General features: G+C 49.5%; 2 protein-coding genes across 9 annotated transcripts in view; one reads left to right on the forward strand and one right to left on the reverse strand.

Moving 5' to 3' along the window:
• Positions 1–7828: 7828 nt before the first annotated feature.
• On the reverse strand, positions 7829–14561 carry Pigp (phosphatidylinositol glycan anchor biosynthesis class P). 2 transcript variants are annotated; one of them, XM_021657161.2, is made up of 5 exons: positions 14417–14561; positions 13997–14100; positions 11785–11857; positions 9350–9468; positions 7829–8143 (listed from the first exon to the last, which is right to left on the reverse strand). In XM_021657161.2, exons 2-5 carry the CDS (start codon positions 14076–14078, stop codon positions 8013–8015), a joined length of 405 nt encoding a protein of 134 aa, XP_021512836.1. In that variant the 5' UTR covers positions 14079–14100; positions 14417–14561; the 3' UTR covers positions 7829–8012. The 2 variants fall into 2 exon arrangements, with proteins under 2 accessions (XP_021512836.1, XP_021512837.1); XM_021657162.2 differs by lacking the exon at positions 14417–14561 and adding an exon at positions 14277–14410.
• Positions 14562–14589: 28 nt separating this feature from the next.
• The window catches only part of Ttc3 (tetratricopeptide repeat domain 3), a 96357-nt gene continuing 94544 nt past the window's right edge, over positions 14590–16402 (forward strand). For 2 of the 7 annotated variants that reach the window (XM_060370790.1, XM_060370789.1), the window contains exon 1: positions 14627–14713. The gene's annotated coding sequence lies outside the window, so the exon portion shown is untranslated. Of the gene's footprint in view, positions 14714–16402 lie in introns of all 7 variants that reach the window. The other 5 variants (XM_060370785.1, XM_060370791.1, XM_060370793.1 and 2 more) reach the window with 4 other exon arrangements.

The following is a 16402-nucleotide window of genomic DNA, read 5'->3' on the forward strand; positions in this document are numbered from 1 at the left end:
GTTTATCTTTCACACACAGCAAACTTAATCCTCAGGCGAGGCGTCCTCTCTAAGGTAACCATCAGACCAGTTTCACAAACTTCAGTAACTTCAGGGGGAAATTGCTGAAGTCAACAAAATGTGAAGGGAGGTGGGAGCGCTGCAGTAATTCTAGGCCATCACGGCTCCCTCAGGGTACTAAGTGTAAATATCCAGGTCCTTATGCTTTCACTCCTCAAAACTTACCTCTCATCACAAGTGACTTAAACCAGAACCGCTGGAGTTCTTGGGAGTCTGATGGGAACTGAACCAAGGGCCTTAGGAGAGAGACCCATCCAAGCAGCCGTGATGGAGGAGTATGGAATGGGGAACAGCAAGAGCCAGGTTCACTCTGTGGGTGTAGCACCACACCAGCCTGCTTCTCCCAATGATTTTGGACAGGGCATGTGTTTCTCTTCTCAGACTCTCTACTGAGCAAGGAGTAAAAAAGCAGCTGAGGTGTCAAGTGTCAGAGATGAGGGAAGCAAGTAATGTCTGTCTGTCCCTGTACCCCTTATTTAGAGCCAGGTTCAGCAGCCCAACACTCTGGGTGGAAGGAATGACAAATGAGCTTTGCTTCCGTCCACTTGGTCTACTCCTTCATGGTTTTACCAGTGTCCCCTGCAAGTGGGGTGGGGACTTGGAAATAAGGCGACAGGTGCGACAGCGTCCTTGGCCTAGTGCGACTGGATACAACAAATGTGAGATGACATCTGTGAGAAATGTCCTCCCAAAGGCAAGGATATGATCACAGGATGGGGCTCAGTCTGAGAAACAGGAAAGGCTCTCCTGGGGGAATCAGGTCTGCAGGAAGGAAGGGTGAACGGAAGGCGGTGGGAAGGTGCTAGGCAGAGACAGCTGGCTCGGCCCTGGAAGACGGAGCAGGGCGTCTCAGTCACAGGAGGCCGGAGCATCGGCCCTCCGTAAGAAATCCTGATGCTAGCACTGGCAGCCTGAGAAATACTCGGACAGCCACATGCGTGTGCTTAAACACAGCATGTGGCTGACACAAAAGTGGGGTACTAAATTAGGCAGAACCCCTGTTCCCTCTTCTCTCCCATTTCTTTTCCTCACTTGTTTTCTCCCTGTTGCCTCCCTTTCTTCTCTTCGCCTTCTCCTGTGTCTCCTGTCCAGCACCCTTGAGCTACAGCAGTGGGCGCTTCCAGGAGTCAGGTAGTCCGTGTTATGGTTCTGCTGTCTAGGGCCCACCATCTGCAACACTCTGGCTTTATTCTTAGGCTAGAGGGAATGAATTACTGTCTTTAATTTATTTACTTTGAGACAGTGTCTCACTACGTAGCCCTGGCTAGCCTGGAACTTCTTATGTGAGCTGGGTTGGCTAATTTTATTTTTTAATTTTTGCACTGAGGATTAAACCCAGGGCCTTGTGATTACTGGGTCAGCACTGTACCACTGAGGTATATCTCCAGATTTTAAAAAGAAGAATTGTAGATTGAACTTTAGCATGCATTTTATTAGAGTTAAGCAGTCCTCAAAGACATCAGACCTTAATTGCTGGTGTTTATAGATGCTGCTGTCAGAGTGCCTTTGCCCGTCACTGCGATAAAACGCTCTGACAGAAGCAGCTTGAAGAAGCAAGGTTCATTTTCGTCACAGTTCAGTGTGGCTTGGAGCTTGGAGCAGCTGTCTCATTGCAGAGAGCAAAGAATGCTCGTTGCTGCTCACTCTGCTCATGCTCTCCACCTGAGTCCAGATCCTAGCCAGGAAACGGTCCCCCCACAGTGGGCAAGCCTTTTTATCTCAGGTAATGCGATCGCGGGTAACCACTGAGGTGCGCCCCCTCTCCCAGATGATTCTAGATTCTATTGGCGTGACAGTTAACACCAACCACCAAAGTTGCCACACCAGGAAAAAGGGCCTTTAAGGATGTGGTTAAGATTAGCATGAGGAACTTGTTTGACACATGCTGCAAAAGAGAGAGCAAGGAGGCCGCTGAGTCCCCACAGCTGAGAGACGCAGACTCCAGGAGGGATGAGTGGCCCCCTCAGGCCTCTATGGCCTCAGCCTTAACAACCTTGGTCTTCACAGAACAGTTCTCCAGAATTCTTGGCCCCCAGAACGCGAGAGAAGAAATTCCTGCTGCTGTATGCAAACTGCTAACTGACTGGTTAGTCTCCTCAGCTGCTGCCACAGGGAGCTGACGAGGATGAGGTTCCGGGGCCAGGGCAGCAGGGGTCCCCACGAGGACAAACATGGGTCAGGAGCCACCCAAGGGAAGATGAGTTTTCAGCATCTTATGTGTTTTTTGTTGCAAGATGAATGTTGTTTTACAGAACTGGAGGCACATGAGGGCTGAGAAACCTACCCAAAGTCACGCTGGTGGGAAGCAGGGCGTGGGAGAGCCAGGCTGGCACACTGTTTTCGCGTTGCTGCTTGGAATTTAGCCGTTTCAGTGCAGAGATCTTTGCCAGTTGAGCAAACACGCTGTGCCGTGTTACTCTTCAAACTTCCACACCAAAAGCTTGTCCTCTCTCAGCGTAAGTGTGACACGTGGTTACTGAGCCACTGCCTGACATTTTGCTCAGCTTTTGTTGCTATAGACTGACCAAAGAAAACATATACTCTCTTTGCATACCTGGAGTCACAGCCCCAGGGCAGAGGTTTCTTCAGCAGGGAGCAACATTTGTGCAAGCTGGCATGCCTACTCAGACATGAGGGTGGCATGTCTGGGGGGAGCGAGGATGGGGCAGCTCAGGAAACCTCTCATGCAGATGAAAGGAGAGTGGATGCCTGGAGCCCATCCCCACCCAGGCTTTTGGTTCTCAAGACCCCACTCACGTCCAACATGGTTCTCTAGCCCATCTCCTGTCTGCAGTGTGCTTGTGAAAAGTGAACTCCAAGACCTTCCAGGCTCCCTAGACCTGGCAACCAGCATCTGAAGGTCTCCTACATAGCTCTTGACCACTTGAAAATTGAGAAAAGAATTCTTTAAAAAAAATGTATTTATACGTATGAGTGTTTTATTTGCATGTGTGCCTGTATAACAGAAGAGGGCATCAGATCCCAGTATAGATGGTTGTAAACCACCATGTGAGTGCTGGGAATTGAACTCAGGACTTCTGGAAGAACAGCCAGTGCTCTTAACCTCTGAGCCATCTCTCCAGCCCCCAAAACAGGAGTTCTATGGCCTTCCTTGTGTCTGGAACCATGAGGAGAAACGTTTTAGTTTGGCTTCATTTGCACTGTGATTTGAAAAATCAAAAGAACAGTGGCTGGAGTCACAGAGAAGCAAATTCTGCCTTATCCACACAGGTGACAGCCTTTGGACTGCCTTTTTTTTTGTTCTGCCGCTGAGTGGCTTCTTTTCCTTATGACACCCTCTAGTCCAAGGAGGCATCTGACATTCACCATTAAATCCACATGCCAGTGAGCAGAAAGGAGAGGGCTGGGAAGGGACACACTCACATCTGTTTTGCTTTGAGACAAGGTCACTCTGCAGTCCAGGCTGCACCAGATCTCACTCTGTAGCCCACAAAGCCTTGAACCTACCACAACCTCAGCTGGGCTGCAGGCACAAGCTGAGGCATCCAAGCACTTCACAGAACTCCTGTGTGCTACTCCCCTTCCCTCCGCACGCCCAGAAGGAACTGAGGCCGCACCGCCCTGCTGCAGGGACGGTGCCTCTGGCATAGGCTGTGGAATACCAAGTTTAAAAGAGGAGTTCTTTCTAAGGCAGGTGGAGAGAAGCAGCACGGAGATGCCAGAGGCCTCTAGACCCCAGCAGCAATCCCGGATCCTGAGGCTGGGTGAGCAACAGAAGCTGAGAGTGAGCGTGCCCAGCTGGAGACTTGGCCACCTAGGGGCAATGAGCACTAAGCCTTGTGTGGTCAGAGAAAAGCAAAGTGGACAAATGGGCCCTATTGGTATGGAAAAGGGACAGTGGCAGTGACAATGAACTGAAAATGTGCATTGTCTGATTGTCTCAGATCAAATGAGCACACACCACCCAGGATAGGGAGAAGTCCCACAAGAAATGATTCTGAAATCTCTGCCACAAAGGACAGTGGGGAATCAAACCATAGCCAGATTTGGAAAAAAATGGGACACTGTGACACTTCACCTACTCCACCTCTGAGGACCAGGGTCCACCTAGTAAAGTCCTGAGCTGACATGGGTGAATTGCCTAGACCCTTTGGAAGCTCAGTCTTGTGACAAATCTAGCACCTGACACATATACTCTTGCCCTGTGATCACACCCGCAGGAGTTTGTTCAACAGTCTCAGCACTCCAATCTCTGTAGTCTGATTGCTCAGTTGGGGACGAGCAGGAGACCACCCATGCCATGTCTGTCATCTCCCGTGGCTGCCTCAGTGACTGAAGCACATTTACCCTTCTGGGGACACTTTGAGCCACCCCTGCCTGTCTCCATGCCACACTGTGCCCCAGGAAGAGCTTACCCAGCGGGTGATGGCACAGTTGCTGCAGCTTACTGAGCATGCCGTGGTGGCCCACACCCCAGGGCTGTCAGCCAGGCTTCACATCTAGAATGAAGACTTCAGTGTGAACTTTGTGCAGCACTTGGAACCCCAGCTGCCGCAGTCCTGAGGTGGACACTGTGGCTTCATCACTGACAGCTGTCAACGTCTTTCACATGATGGCGAATGACTGAATCTTTTTAAGGATGTGCCAACTCACAGTAACACTGACAGAACAGCTACAAGAGTTGGCACAGCTACAACGTCATGGGGAGCAGGAGGGCCTCCCAGGACAGCTGTAACAGCTGATGTGGGCTGACTCACGGCTGCGTGTGGTGGCAGGCCCACGTGAACAAGACTTTTGCCAACTTTGGCCAACTGTGACATGGTTATCTGAATGAGGCTTTGGCTGTTGCCATCCAGCCCTGACCAGAAGTCTCCTTAGAAAGCCAAGTTTGTAGATATTACAGAAATAATCCGACAGGTACTGAGGGATTGGATGGTGAGTCCCTGTTACCATGTGTGTGTACGGAGAGTGTTCTGCACACACACTTGCTCCAGAACTGTTTCTGCGAGCACTGCATCCCGCCTCTCCTGGCCCCTGACTATGTTCCTATCACAGTGTTGGTGCTCAGAAGCTTGTGTGTTAATGAAGCGTTGAGGACCTTGGTCACCGAGGACATGGACACATCTGCTGGTGCCATCCGTAGGCACCAGTCAGACTTGATGGCTGTCTCACAGGCCGATTCTTAAAAACACAGCAAAACAAGCTGTTGTCACGTCAAGCCATTGAAAGTCCGCTACCTCACAGCTGCGCAGTCTTACATTTTAATTTCATTCCTCCTAAGGCTTTTAACCATTGCAGGGGTTTTGTTAACATTTGTAATGTGTTTACAGTTGACATTTCTTTGGCCTTTTTGGTGTGTGACAGAGAGTCTCACTGAACCCAGGCTGACCTCAGACTCACTATGTAGCTGAGCATGATCTTGCCTCCACCTCCCCAGAGTGGGATTAGGTACATGTTCTACCGTATCTGGCTTCCAAACGCTTCTCTTGCATTCTGACATGCAGCAGCCCCAGGAATGATGTGCAATCTTTACAGATAAAAACCATCTCAGCTGAAGGTCCATCCTAGCACAGTATGTAGGCGGTTTATTGGAAAGCGACAGCAGGGAGGGTAGGTAGCAGCAGGAAGACAAGCCAGCACAGGCCTAGTGATTCAGCATGGGTGCCATGGCAACGGTGACTCAGCCCGCAGACCTTCAGAGAAGCTGCTGGGATGTGGCTCAGAACTGTCTCCTGAGGGGTGAAGGGGAGGGGGTGTTTATCCACTGCTGTCTGCCTATTTTGGGCTTTAAGTAATTCGGTAGGGGTTAACCCCTTCCTTGTAGGGTGACCTACAAATGGCTCCTGTGTGGATCTGATTAAGGGTTGCACAGAACTGTTTGAGGCACCAGTCCTTAGGGTACGAGGTGAAACAGCATGAAGTGGCCAGGAGAGGGGCTGCATTAAAGCATTTGCTCAAACAGGCGCAATGGCAATGTACGCGGATACCTTAGGCTCTACTCCAGTCCCACCCTCCTCCATGTTAGCAGCTCTCAGGTCTATGATCTGGAGACTACATCACAACGGGGTCTGTGAGATCAATCCTGTTTCAAAATAACAGTAAGACAGTGCTAATCCATGTTCCTTCTCCGTGCAGCGAAGCTTCCTGACGCATTAATGTACAGACCGACTGAAGAAGCAGCTATGACACACATTCCTCCATAATGCAAAGTTCTAAGATGACTCTATTTGGGCCACAAATTCTGTGCTGGAAAATAAAGGTTTTTTTTGGTAAGAGTAATTTGCCTTAAATTTCATTGTTCTTGACTAGGCTTACTATTTTATCAATATTTTGGGTTAAACCGTATGAAAGAAAGAGGGTTTTTTTGTGTGTGTATGGATGTGTGTGGTGCATGTAAGTTTGTCCATATATGTGCACACGAGTGTGTGTGGGTGTGCTTGAGGCCACACACTTATGTGGTAAGAAGGGGATGGCTGGCAAAGTTAACTTCATAACCAAAGAGATTGGCTTCCTTCTTGGTGTGTGTGTGAGTACGCACACACTGATGTGTGTGAAAGTCAGAGCACAGCTGGAGGGGGCTAGTTCTCTCTCCATTGTGTGGACTACAGGGATCGCACCCAGGTTGTCAGGTTTGTTGGAAATTACCCTAACCCACTGAACCACCTCACAAAATATCTGAAAGGCCCTGAGACTATCTAAGGTGGAGAGAAGCCTCACTAAGTTAATTGTAACCCTCAGAAGAAATACAGTCCATAAAGGGAAAACCTCTGGCCCCAGACAACCCCTCATGAGGTGGAAAGAAGCTGCCTCTGAGGGGTGGAATAAAAAGCTGGCTTTGGGGGCTGGAGAGATAGCTCACAGGTTAAGATCACTGCTTGCTCTTCCAAAGGTCCTGAGTTCAATTCCCAGCAACCACATGGTGGCTCACAACCATCTATAATGAAATCTTGTGCCCTCTTCTGGTGTGCAGGTGTACATGCAAGCAGAATACTGCATACATAAAAAATAAGTAACTCTTTATAAAAAAAAAAAAAAAGCTGGCTTTGAGGCTACCGTGCGGGCAGTGCTAGTTTTACTCCCATTCATCTGAACGCCTTGCAGGCCTGTCCCTGTTCCTGAGAGTGTGGAGGCGAGCAGCAGATCTGGCCACTTCCTGCTCTCTCCTAAGCAGCAGCCAGTCTTGCTTGAGCCCTCCCTCAGCTAAGGACCAGCAGACAAGACAGTCATTTTCAAGTCTAGCTGCAAGTTAGGAGACTTGAGAGACATCATTTTGGTTACTTGACTGTGTAGTGTTCTGCTGCATATAAGACCCCGTTTACTTACGCATTATTCTACACTTTAAAGAGGCTTTCCTTAATAACCCAAGTATCTCCTTGTGCTTTCTGAACACTACACTACCTCAGGACTCCATACAGCATCTCACAGACAGCATCTCCTTGATCTGTCAGTCAACCTTTAAAAGCTCTTTCGGAGAGGTTCTTATTACTTCTTTCCTAGGCTTTAAAAAGCCTCTGGTCGCAGGAAACACTCAATATTTATGCAGGCCTGGGGGATGACATAGTGAGTAAGGCATAGACTGTAAAAGCCTGTGAATCAGAGTTCAGGTCTCCAGCACCTACACGAAAGTATGATAAGATGGGCGGCAGAGACAGGTAGGCCCTGGGAGCTGCAGGCCAGCACGCCTGACCAAGGGGTTTCTGAGGAGAGACAACCTAAGTCCTCTGACCTCTGTGTTCACAGTGCATGTGTGCATTCACACCTACATGACCATGCTCTTATGTGCACACACAGACAGACACACAGCTGATTATAGTCTAATGTGGTATTTTATCTGTCAATTAAAAACTCAACTGAAAATACAGTAACTCAATCTAAGAAATCAACCTTCATGTTTTACATGTCAATATTAAAAGGACAGTCAATATAATTATATTCAAAAGTATTTAGCACAAAACTTGCAAATGTTTGGTCTTAGGATGTGTACACACGACTCAGTTTTGGGTGTCAAGTTCTCTGGCTTCAAGGAAGAACATTCTGTTCACTTCACTAATGGGAATATCTCTCAAGGCTGGGATGGCACCTTCTTGGTAGCTCTTCCACTGCTGATTTTTAGCATAGTTATCTGCAAGACAAGAAAAGCTCTGCTGACCCACGACATTTCTTCCTGTAACTTCTGTGCTAGGCTAAGACCTACCATGTGGCTCAGCATGCTGATACGAGGACAGTGGCAAACACCATCTGCTACTAGTTACTGTCTCGCGCTGTAACAAAATCCCTCGGGAACGCAACTCAAGGGTTTACTCTGGCTTGCTTACGTGGGTTCAGGTCTCCATGGAGGGAAGGTATGTCAGCACGAGCTGACCACACTGCACCCAGTCACCAGGCAGACAGGGTAAATGCTTATCTCCAGCTTATCTCCTCTTTACGAAGACCAAGAGCCCGTGGAATGGCACCCTCTGCACTTACGGTATTTTCCCACCTCAGGAAACCTACTCGAGATAAACCTAGAATGCTCAGATAACTTGTTTTCTTTTTTTTTTTTTTTAAATAATTTTTTTTAATTTTTTTTTATCAGTTACATTTTATTAACTCTGTATCCCAGCCGTGTCCCGATCCCTCATTCCCTCCCAGTCCCTCCCTCCCTCCCTCATCTCCACCGTGCCCCTTTCCAAGTCCACTGATGGGGGGACCTCCTCCCCATTCATCTGATCCTGTTTTATCAGGTATCTTCAGGACTGGCTGCAAAGCCCTCCTCTGTGGCCTAACAGGACTGCTCCTCCCTTCGGGGGTGGGGAGACCAAAGAGCCAGTCATTGAGTTCCTGTTAGAAATAGTCCCTGTTCCCCTCACTTTGGGAAACCAATTGGTTACTGAGCTACCACAGGCTACATCTGAGTGGAGGTTCTAGGTTATATCCATACATGGTCCTTGGTTGAATGTCAGTCTCAGAAAAGACCCTGTGCCCAGATATATTTGGTCCTTGTGGAGCTCCTATCCTTTCCCCATCAGACTAACTCCCCTTCTTTCTTATGATTCCCTGTACTCTGCCAAAGGTTTGCTCATGAGTCTTTGCTTTGAAAACACTGCTAGTTAGAGTCTTTCAGATGCGCTCAGTAGACTCCTGTCATACAATGCACATCCCCAGATAACTTGTTTTCATGTTGACTGTGACTCCCTTCAAGCTGCTGATCGAGATTAACCACCACTCCGTGTTTACCGTGAAAATTACTTTCTCCGTGTTTCTGAGGCCCATTCTTGATTGCTTTTCTGATAAAAGTACTAATATCTCCTCCCACTATCCCTCATAACTTTATTACATATAAGCTTACCGGTGATCGTATGAATGGAGTCGAGTGGAGAGGTGCTCATCATGTTAATTCCAAATAAGAGTACATAGCCAATGACAACAGCAATGAGGAGGTAGACAGGCAAGGCAACCGCCCAATACCTGCAGAAGAGGATATTAATGCATACTAACAAACTTGTTAATATTAACACATGCTAACAAGAGTCAGGAAGCATACTTCAAAGACTTAGTTTCTTAAAGCAGCTGAGGCACACAATGGCCAGTCCTACAGGGTCTAATGGAAAGCTGCAGTCAAGTGTCTAGCCGCTGAGCTGTCCTGACCCTGGAGTCTTAGTATGCCCAAACAAGCCCTTTCAACACCTGAGCTGTTTCTTCAGGTATTTACTTATTTCTACATAACATGTTTATATTATTTGTCGACTTCATCAGCTTCAGACAATTTCTCTCGATGTTCTAATAGGAAAACGAGGATTTACTTCTTCCTCAAACTTTCTTTGTATGCTGTACTTTTATCATGTTGGAAGTTAAAACTGACTAGTGACCAATATTTGCAACTGAGAACCTTAGTATATTTGCTTATGATTTTTCCCCTAAAATTATACATTTCTGTCTGTTTTCACAGTATCAGTACTCCAGACTCAAATTCTTTTTTGGTTTTTCGAGACAGGGTTTCTCTGTGTAGCCCTGGCTGTCCTGGAGCTCTGTAGAGCAGGCTGGCCAGGAAGTTATAGAGTTCCACCTCCATCTGCCTCCCCAGTGCTGGGATTAAAGGCGCGCCACCCCTGGCCAGACTCAAATTCTTCTAGGCTTCTCCCTTTCCCTCTCGGCACAGAGCAGCTCGCTAGCTACTCTGTCTAGCCAGGCTTCACTAAACGACTCCCTCTCTACCAGCTTCTCTTGCCAGGACTTCTAATAGGTTTTGTTTGTTACCATTATGCTGTCCTCTTTTTTCCATTTCTGCTTTCTATTCTACTGTCTAACAGTCAGCTTTCTAGGTAACATTTTAATTTTAACTACCATGCTTATAACCCGTCAATGCTAATTAAAGGGAAATCTTCCCTTGGACAGCATTCTATTCAGCATCCCTTCTTTTTTTTTTTTTTTTTAAAGATTTATTTACTTATTATGTATAGTGTTCTGCCTGCATGTACACCTGCCAAAAGAGGACACCAGATCTCATTATAGATGGCTGTGACCCACCATGTGCTTGCTGGTAATTGAACTTAGGACTTTTGGAAGAGCAGATGGTGCTCTTAACCTCAGAGCCAACTCTCCAACCCCTCAGGATCCCTTCTTATCTCAGAGATTAAACTTTTTTCTTCTATAGGTGAGTTATCTCCATTTCCTCTTCTTTTCTTTTGCATTTTAAGAAAATTTTCTTTTACTCCTTGGTAAGTATGGCAGTCTATTTATATTTAAATCCAAGAGATAAGAAGTTGACACAAATTAAGGTGTGTACATGGTCAGAGATGGCAGAAATTACAGATCCTGCCTTTTCCCCTGGCCAGCTTCCTCAGGAAGCACCTCCTACCTTCTTCCAGGAGGGGGTGTAATAAAACTGGAAGCCCCATAAGGGATGGTGCTGTGGAGGAACTGGACCTTCATTGTTAGAGTTACTTCTACAACCCTGCAGACTCCAGACTGCCCAACACTGGCCACAGGATGAAGCTGTTTCCTGAAAGGGAGGCCTGGTCGGTCTCCAGGTTTAAGATAAGGCAGGGGGTCAACAGGTCTAATGTGCTTTAAACACATTTCCTGTCCACTGCAGAGTCACCATGACCAAGAGACAATAATATTAACAACGTCTGGAGCCCTTTTGAAATTCCAGGGCACAAATATTCTTGATGGCTTCCTGCCTCTACAACATGGAAAAAACCAGACCTTCTATCTCAAAGAAGGCCTAAAATTTTGTTACTTTTTATCTGCTATCGTATTTTATTTCTGTGTGCTTACACCTTTAAATGGTTTTTCAGCAACAGCATAATTTAAACAAGATTTTAGGAAGGAATGAGGTAAGCATGTTTGCCCCACTATCTCTCATTAGGGAGTCATTAGTAACCTTGAAGAAGCCTTCAGTTGCTGTTGTGGTGTGGCTCACTGCTTAAAGCATCCACCACTCCAATGGCAGAGTCTGGATTCCCGGAAGGCACACGCAGGGAGTTCTGCAGTGAGCCGGCTAGCCACACTAGCTATGTGACTCCACTCTGGTCCTCATCCCCAGGGATGACGCAGAGTGTCAAGGAGGAGTCCTGACATCAGCTCTGGGCAACTACATGCACATGCAAATACATTCACCTCTACACGCAGTGTGGCCAGACACAAAATAAAAACAATTTTCAACTGCAACAGTTACTCATGGATTTTAAAGCAATAGTGACTTAAGGCTTGGGTTTTAGAGAAGAGTACTGTCCTGCAAAACAGTATCAGTCACCCTCATGCAAGAAATAGTAAACTTACTTCTGAGGCCAGTATGTTAAGCCTAAGGAGTTTAACCAAGATTCAGGAACGAAAGCCCATAAAAGATAAAGCACTGCAGGACAAAGAGGGTAAGGGAAGAGAGAAGAAATGTCAGGAAGGCATGACCAAGCTATAAGGTTCAGAGACAATAAAACGCTCCCCTAAGGCATGCTTGACTCTCTGAGAATTCAGGCTCTTTAGCTTCTTATTTGGGCCATTCTTGTAATGTTTACTGTAACTACCACATTAGTAAGTTTTTAGTGTCTTAGCCCTCACACTGTTCTTTCAAAAGTCTAAGGACACATTATTTCTTAGCACTGTTATTTTTACAGCATTTTTCATTCACTGTATTCAATAATTCTCCACAGGGAAATGTAACTGCAATTGGCTGCTTAAAAGGAAACTTGCCCTCTGCTTCCGTCTACATGCAGTCTTCTTTCCCTTAATGTCCAGTCTTTGTGGTCTCCTTTTCAGCTGTCTCTGTGCAGTAGCAAAAACAGACAGGTTCTGAACTCTGCATACTTCACTTAATCTTCAAAACAACCCCAAGCTATGCATGAACATTTTACATATGAGAGAGAACAAGGGCTGTGGAAAGACAAGTTTCAAGCTACACCAGTGACGTTTTTTTCCTTCTTAAGAATAAAGCATTTTACAGCTTGTCAAGACTGGAATACAGTGACTCCCGAGAGACGGCTTCTGCTTTCCTCAGGCATCTGGTGCTGAACAAAGATGGTGGAATAGATCTTTTCCCTGCACCAAGGTAAGTGCTAGTGACTGAGTACTAGACAATACATAGCACAGGAGAAGAGCCTCTGTGTACTCTGTATTCTCCTTCCCCACAGTTTCCCTTCCTCTTATCTGTCTTCTCCAACTGTGAGGAAAACTCAAGGAAAGCAGACAAGGTGTGGCTGTTTTGCCATTCCCTGGCCTGGACACTGCCTGGTACATAAGTGCTCAACAGACTCTTGAAATCATTTCTGGTTGTATCAACATGCCTGTATGGCTTCTAATCCTTAAAATCCTCTTTGGATAGGAATTTATAGGGATAAACAGCTAATACCTGTGGATAGCTTCTTTCCACAAGTTGTCGGCATTAGCACAGGAGTCAGAGAAGACCTCCAGTACACCTGTTCTGACTGCAGTCCTGTTGCTTACGAGCTTTGCGGCTGTGAGCAAGCAACTTAATCTGAGGACGGCAATGCAGTACCTGCTTCACAGGCTGCCCTCACGCAAAACATCAACAATGGACATTACCAATATCCCTTACACACGAGGACACATGAGACCTGAGTAAGTTAATGCTCTCAGGCCAAACAATGACTCCACGAAAGAGCCACAGTCTGAACGCAGTTATGGCCTCTTCATTCCACCAATGACACCAGGTACAGCTAACCTAATACTCTTCACTTAGGAATTTGGAAGGACCCCATCTCACACACACACACACACACACACACACACACACACACGGAAGGACCCCATCTCACACACACACACACACACACACACACACACACACAGACATTCTGATTTTTATCAAGTTCCAGAAAGCTGGATTGAGGCGAGCAATTTTCTTTTACTTGATTGCCTCATACTTTCCCAACTTGTTTGAGGAGGAGGGACTTTAGTCCTACTTATGTGAGTTGGTCATTTTTTTTAAGTGAGCATCAGTATGCTCATCTATACAATGGAACATCCAGGGCATGAAGGGCACATTCTTACACTTGACTTGTCTGGCCCCTATCTTCACGCTTCAGCTTCACCAAGCTGCCCTCCTCACTTCCAGACCTCCACAGGAAGCTCGCGCTTCCTTCAGGGGCTCTCCCCATGGGCCTTCCTGCCTTATTCTTCTCTGGAATAACTGCCATGGAGTCTAACCCTGACTCCTACTGCTCTCTCAGGGAGCTTCATCATGCTCCATTAACCATGGGTTTATTTTACTATACTTTTCCACAAGACCATGGCCTCAAGGGCAGGAGCAGGTTTTATTCACTTGAGCATCGAGCCTGGCGGTGCTGGATAAACACTGGAGATTAAACCTAGTACCGGATAGATGAGCAAACAACGGGTTTCCTTCAGGACTCCCTAAGAAGAGACATAGGTAGAAGGAACCAGGAGTCCACGTGTGTACATTCTAAGAACAACCGCATCATTTCCTGGTCCTCCAACACCAGAGAACGCCCTGGCCGTCCGTCATTCCAGTACTTACTGAAGCCAAACTGAGAGCTTAGGAACAGAACAAAGCCATAAATCGCTCTTTCTGGCAATGGCGACGGTGAGTTTTCCACCATCTTCCCTGCGGCTCTAGACAATCTGTGGAGAAGGAACACAACCGTCGTCGGACAGCCACCCCCCTCCCTTCACTACGGGGGTGTTACGTAATGTCATCCCTGCGCTGCGGACCCAGCCGCTGCGGATGCCGCCCGCGCGCACCGGGGGGGGGGGGGGTGCGGCGGGAGCGCTCGCTGCGGGGAACGCGCGGCTCGGACCTTCTGGGGAGAGGACGGGCCCGGGCCGGGGTCCCCGCTCCTGCCCTCGGGCGAGGGGCTCGGCGCCAGGCTCGCGTGAGGCCCCGCAGGGAAAAAGACGGCCTCGAGCCCTCTGCACACCAACGCCCACCCGTCCCCACCTCTCAGCCCTCTGCGCAGGCGCCGACCCAGAGCCGCAGCGGGGGCGGAAGGGAGAACAGCAACCCCCAGGAAAGAGCAGGGGCTCGCCAGCGCCCCGCCGTTCGGCGCATGCGCGGCGCGGAGCCGCGGGGGCGGGGCGAAGACCGCGCACGCGCGCCTCCAGCCCACGTGACCCGCCTGCAGCGCAGCGGCTGAGCGCTCGCGCGGCGGCTCGGGTTGACGTGGAGGGCCGGAGGCGGCGGCGGCGGCGGCGGCGGCGGCGGCCCGCGTCCGAGGCTCGCGGGCTGCGGGCCCGGGTGAGTGCAGACCCAGCGCGCGTCCCGCCGCAGCCGAGATGCGCGGGCACCGGGGCGCTGCACACCTCCCGCGTGGGTGTGTGGTGAGTGTGGTTGTGCGCGTCCCGCCGAGGGGGTGTGGCCGCCCGGCCTCGGTGGGTGTGTTCCCTTTGTCCGCGGTCCCCGGGTGTCCCGTCTGGACGGGCGTGTGCCTTTTGTGTGCGCGGCCGCGGCGCGCGTGGGTGACATCCCTGTGGGCCGCCGCGCCCCAAGCGCCCGGGACGCGCCCGTGGGCCCGCGCCTGTGCGCCCTGGGCTCGCCCTGCCGGGCGACGGCCTCCGCCTTTGTGCCGCCCCGCGGGGCTGTGCGCGCCCCTCGGCGCGCTCCCGCTGCTGCGGCAGTCTGCGGGGCCGGGCGCGCGCGGGCGTCCCCCCGTGTCCCCTCCCGAAGGTGGTGCGCGGCGCAGGGGCCTGCAGCGTGCGCGGGGTGTGGCTGGCGAGGATCCACGGGCGCGCGCGACCCCTGCTCCGTGTGTGTGTGTGTGTGTGTGTGTGAGTATGAGTGTAAGCGAGCGCGCGACCCTGCTGTGTGTGTGTGTGAGGGTGTAAGCGAGCGAGCGCGGGACCCCTGCTGTGTGTGTGTGTGTGTGTGAGCGAGCGCACGACCCCTGCTGTGTGTGTGTGTGTGTGAGCGTGAGCGAGCGCGCGACCCTTGCTGTGTGTGTGTGTGTGCTGTGTGTGTGTGTGTGTGCTGTGTGTGTGTAAGCGTGAGCGCGCGCGACCCCTGCTGTGTGTGTGTGTGTGTGTGTGTGTGTGCGCACGCGCGCACCCCCACCCCCGCGTTCTCGAGGACGCGGGAGGGACGCAGAGCTGCCCACGCCTGCTGCAGGGGTGACGTCACCGAGGCCTGCGTTGCCAGCCCGCTGGGGCCTCTTAGGGGGACAAAGGGCCGGGTGAAGCGCAGTGGGTTCCGCGCGCGCGAGGGCACGGCGCCCTCTCCACGAGCTTCCACGTCCTTCACCGTGCAAACCCTTCCCGAGGCGCGCCCCACGCCTCTCACCCGCGCCCCGCTAACCCCGAGTGGGTGTTGGAGGGCGTTTCACAGCAGCCGCAGAAATCTCGATTGTGGCGAGGGCAACGGGGTTGAAATCATACAGGGTTTGCTGCTCTCTGGGATGGTTTAATCCCAACTACAGGAAATCCGTGTTTTATTTTAAGAAAAATGGGTTTGGGTATGAGAATACACGGGGCAAGAACGGTACAGCCCCCTTGGGGCTCAGTTGCCCCCACTGTGCTTGTGGAGGGGTTGTGCTTTGCGCTCAAGGGCTGCGGGTTCCATCTGTTTCTCTCTCGTTCAATTTCCTCACTGTTGCCTAACTTGCCTTTTAATTTCTGGGATACTTCAAAGGTAAACATAGGCAGATCTAACCAAACCAGACCATTTTATTTACTTATTTAATTTTTGGGGAGCCAAATTTAATTAAAATTCTCCAAAAAAAAAGTTTAAAACATTTTGGAGATGCTGAGTTTGTCCCCCTCCTTACCTAGAGATAGCCACTGTGTTCAGGTCTGTGTGTATCATTTCCGTGCACAATTTATAACTTGGTAATGGTGAATACATGAACAATATATAGTGTTGGTTCTTAATCTAAAGTGATATAAAATTGTGTCTTTTTGCAACTTGCTTTTTCACTCAGCATCACACTTTGCA

Source organism: Meriones unguiculatus, chromosome 17 (assembly GCF_030254825.1).
Source record: "Meriones unguiculatus strain TT.TT164.6M chromosome 17, Bangor_MerUng_6.1, whole genome shotgun sequence".
NCBI classification, from domain to species: domain Eukaryota; kingdom Metazoa; phylum Chordata; class Mammalia; order Rodentia; family Muridae; genus Meriones; species Meriones unguiculatus.

Coding starts and splice junctions, on each gene's coding strand:
- Pigp (XM_021657161.2), bottom strand. CDS start 14,078: ATGGTGGAAAACTCACCGTCGCCATTGCCAGAAAGAGCGATTTATGGC. Junction 9,469..11,784: donor TTAACATACTGGCCTCAGAA/GTAAGTTTACTA, acceptor CCTCTTCTGCAG/GTATTGGGCGGTTGCCTTGC. Junction 8,144..9,349: donor CTCCATTCATACGATCACCG/GTAAGCTTATAT, acceptor CTTGTCTTGCAG/ATAACTATGCTAAAAATCAG.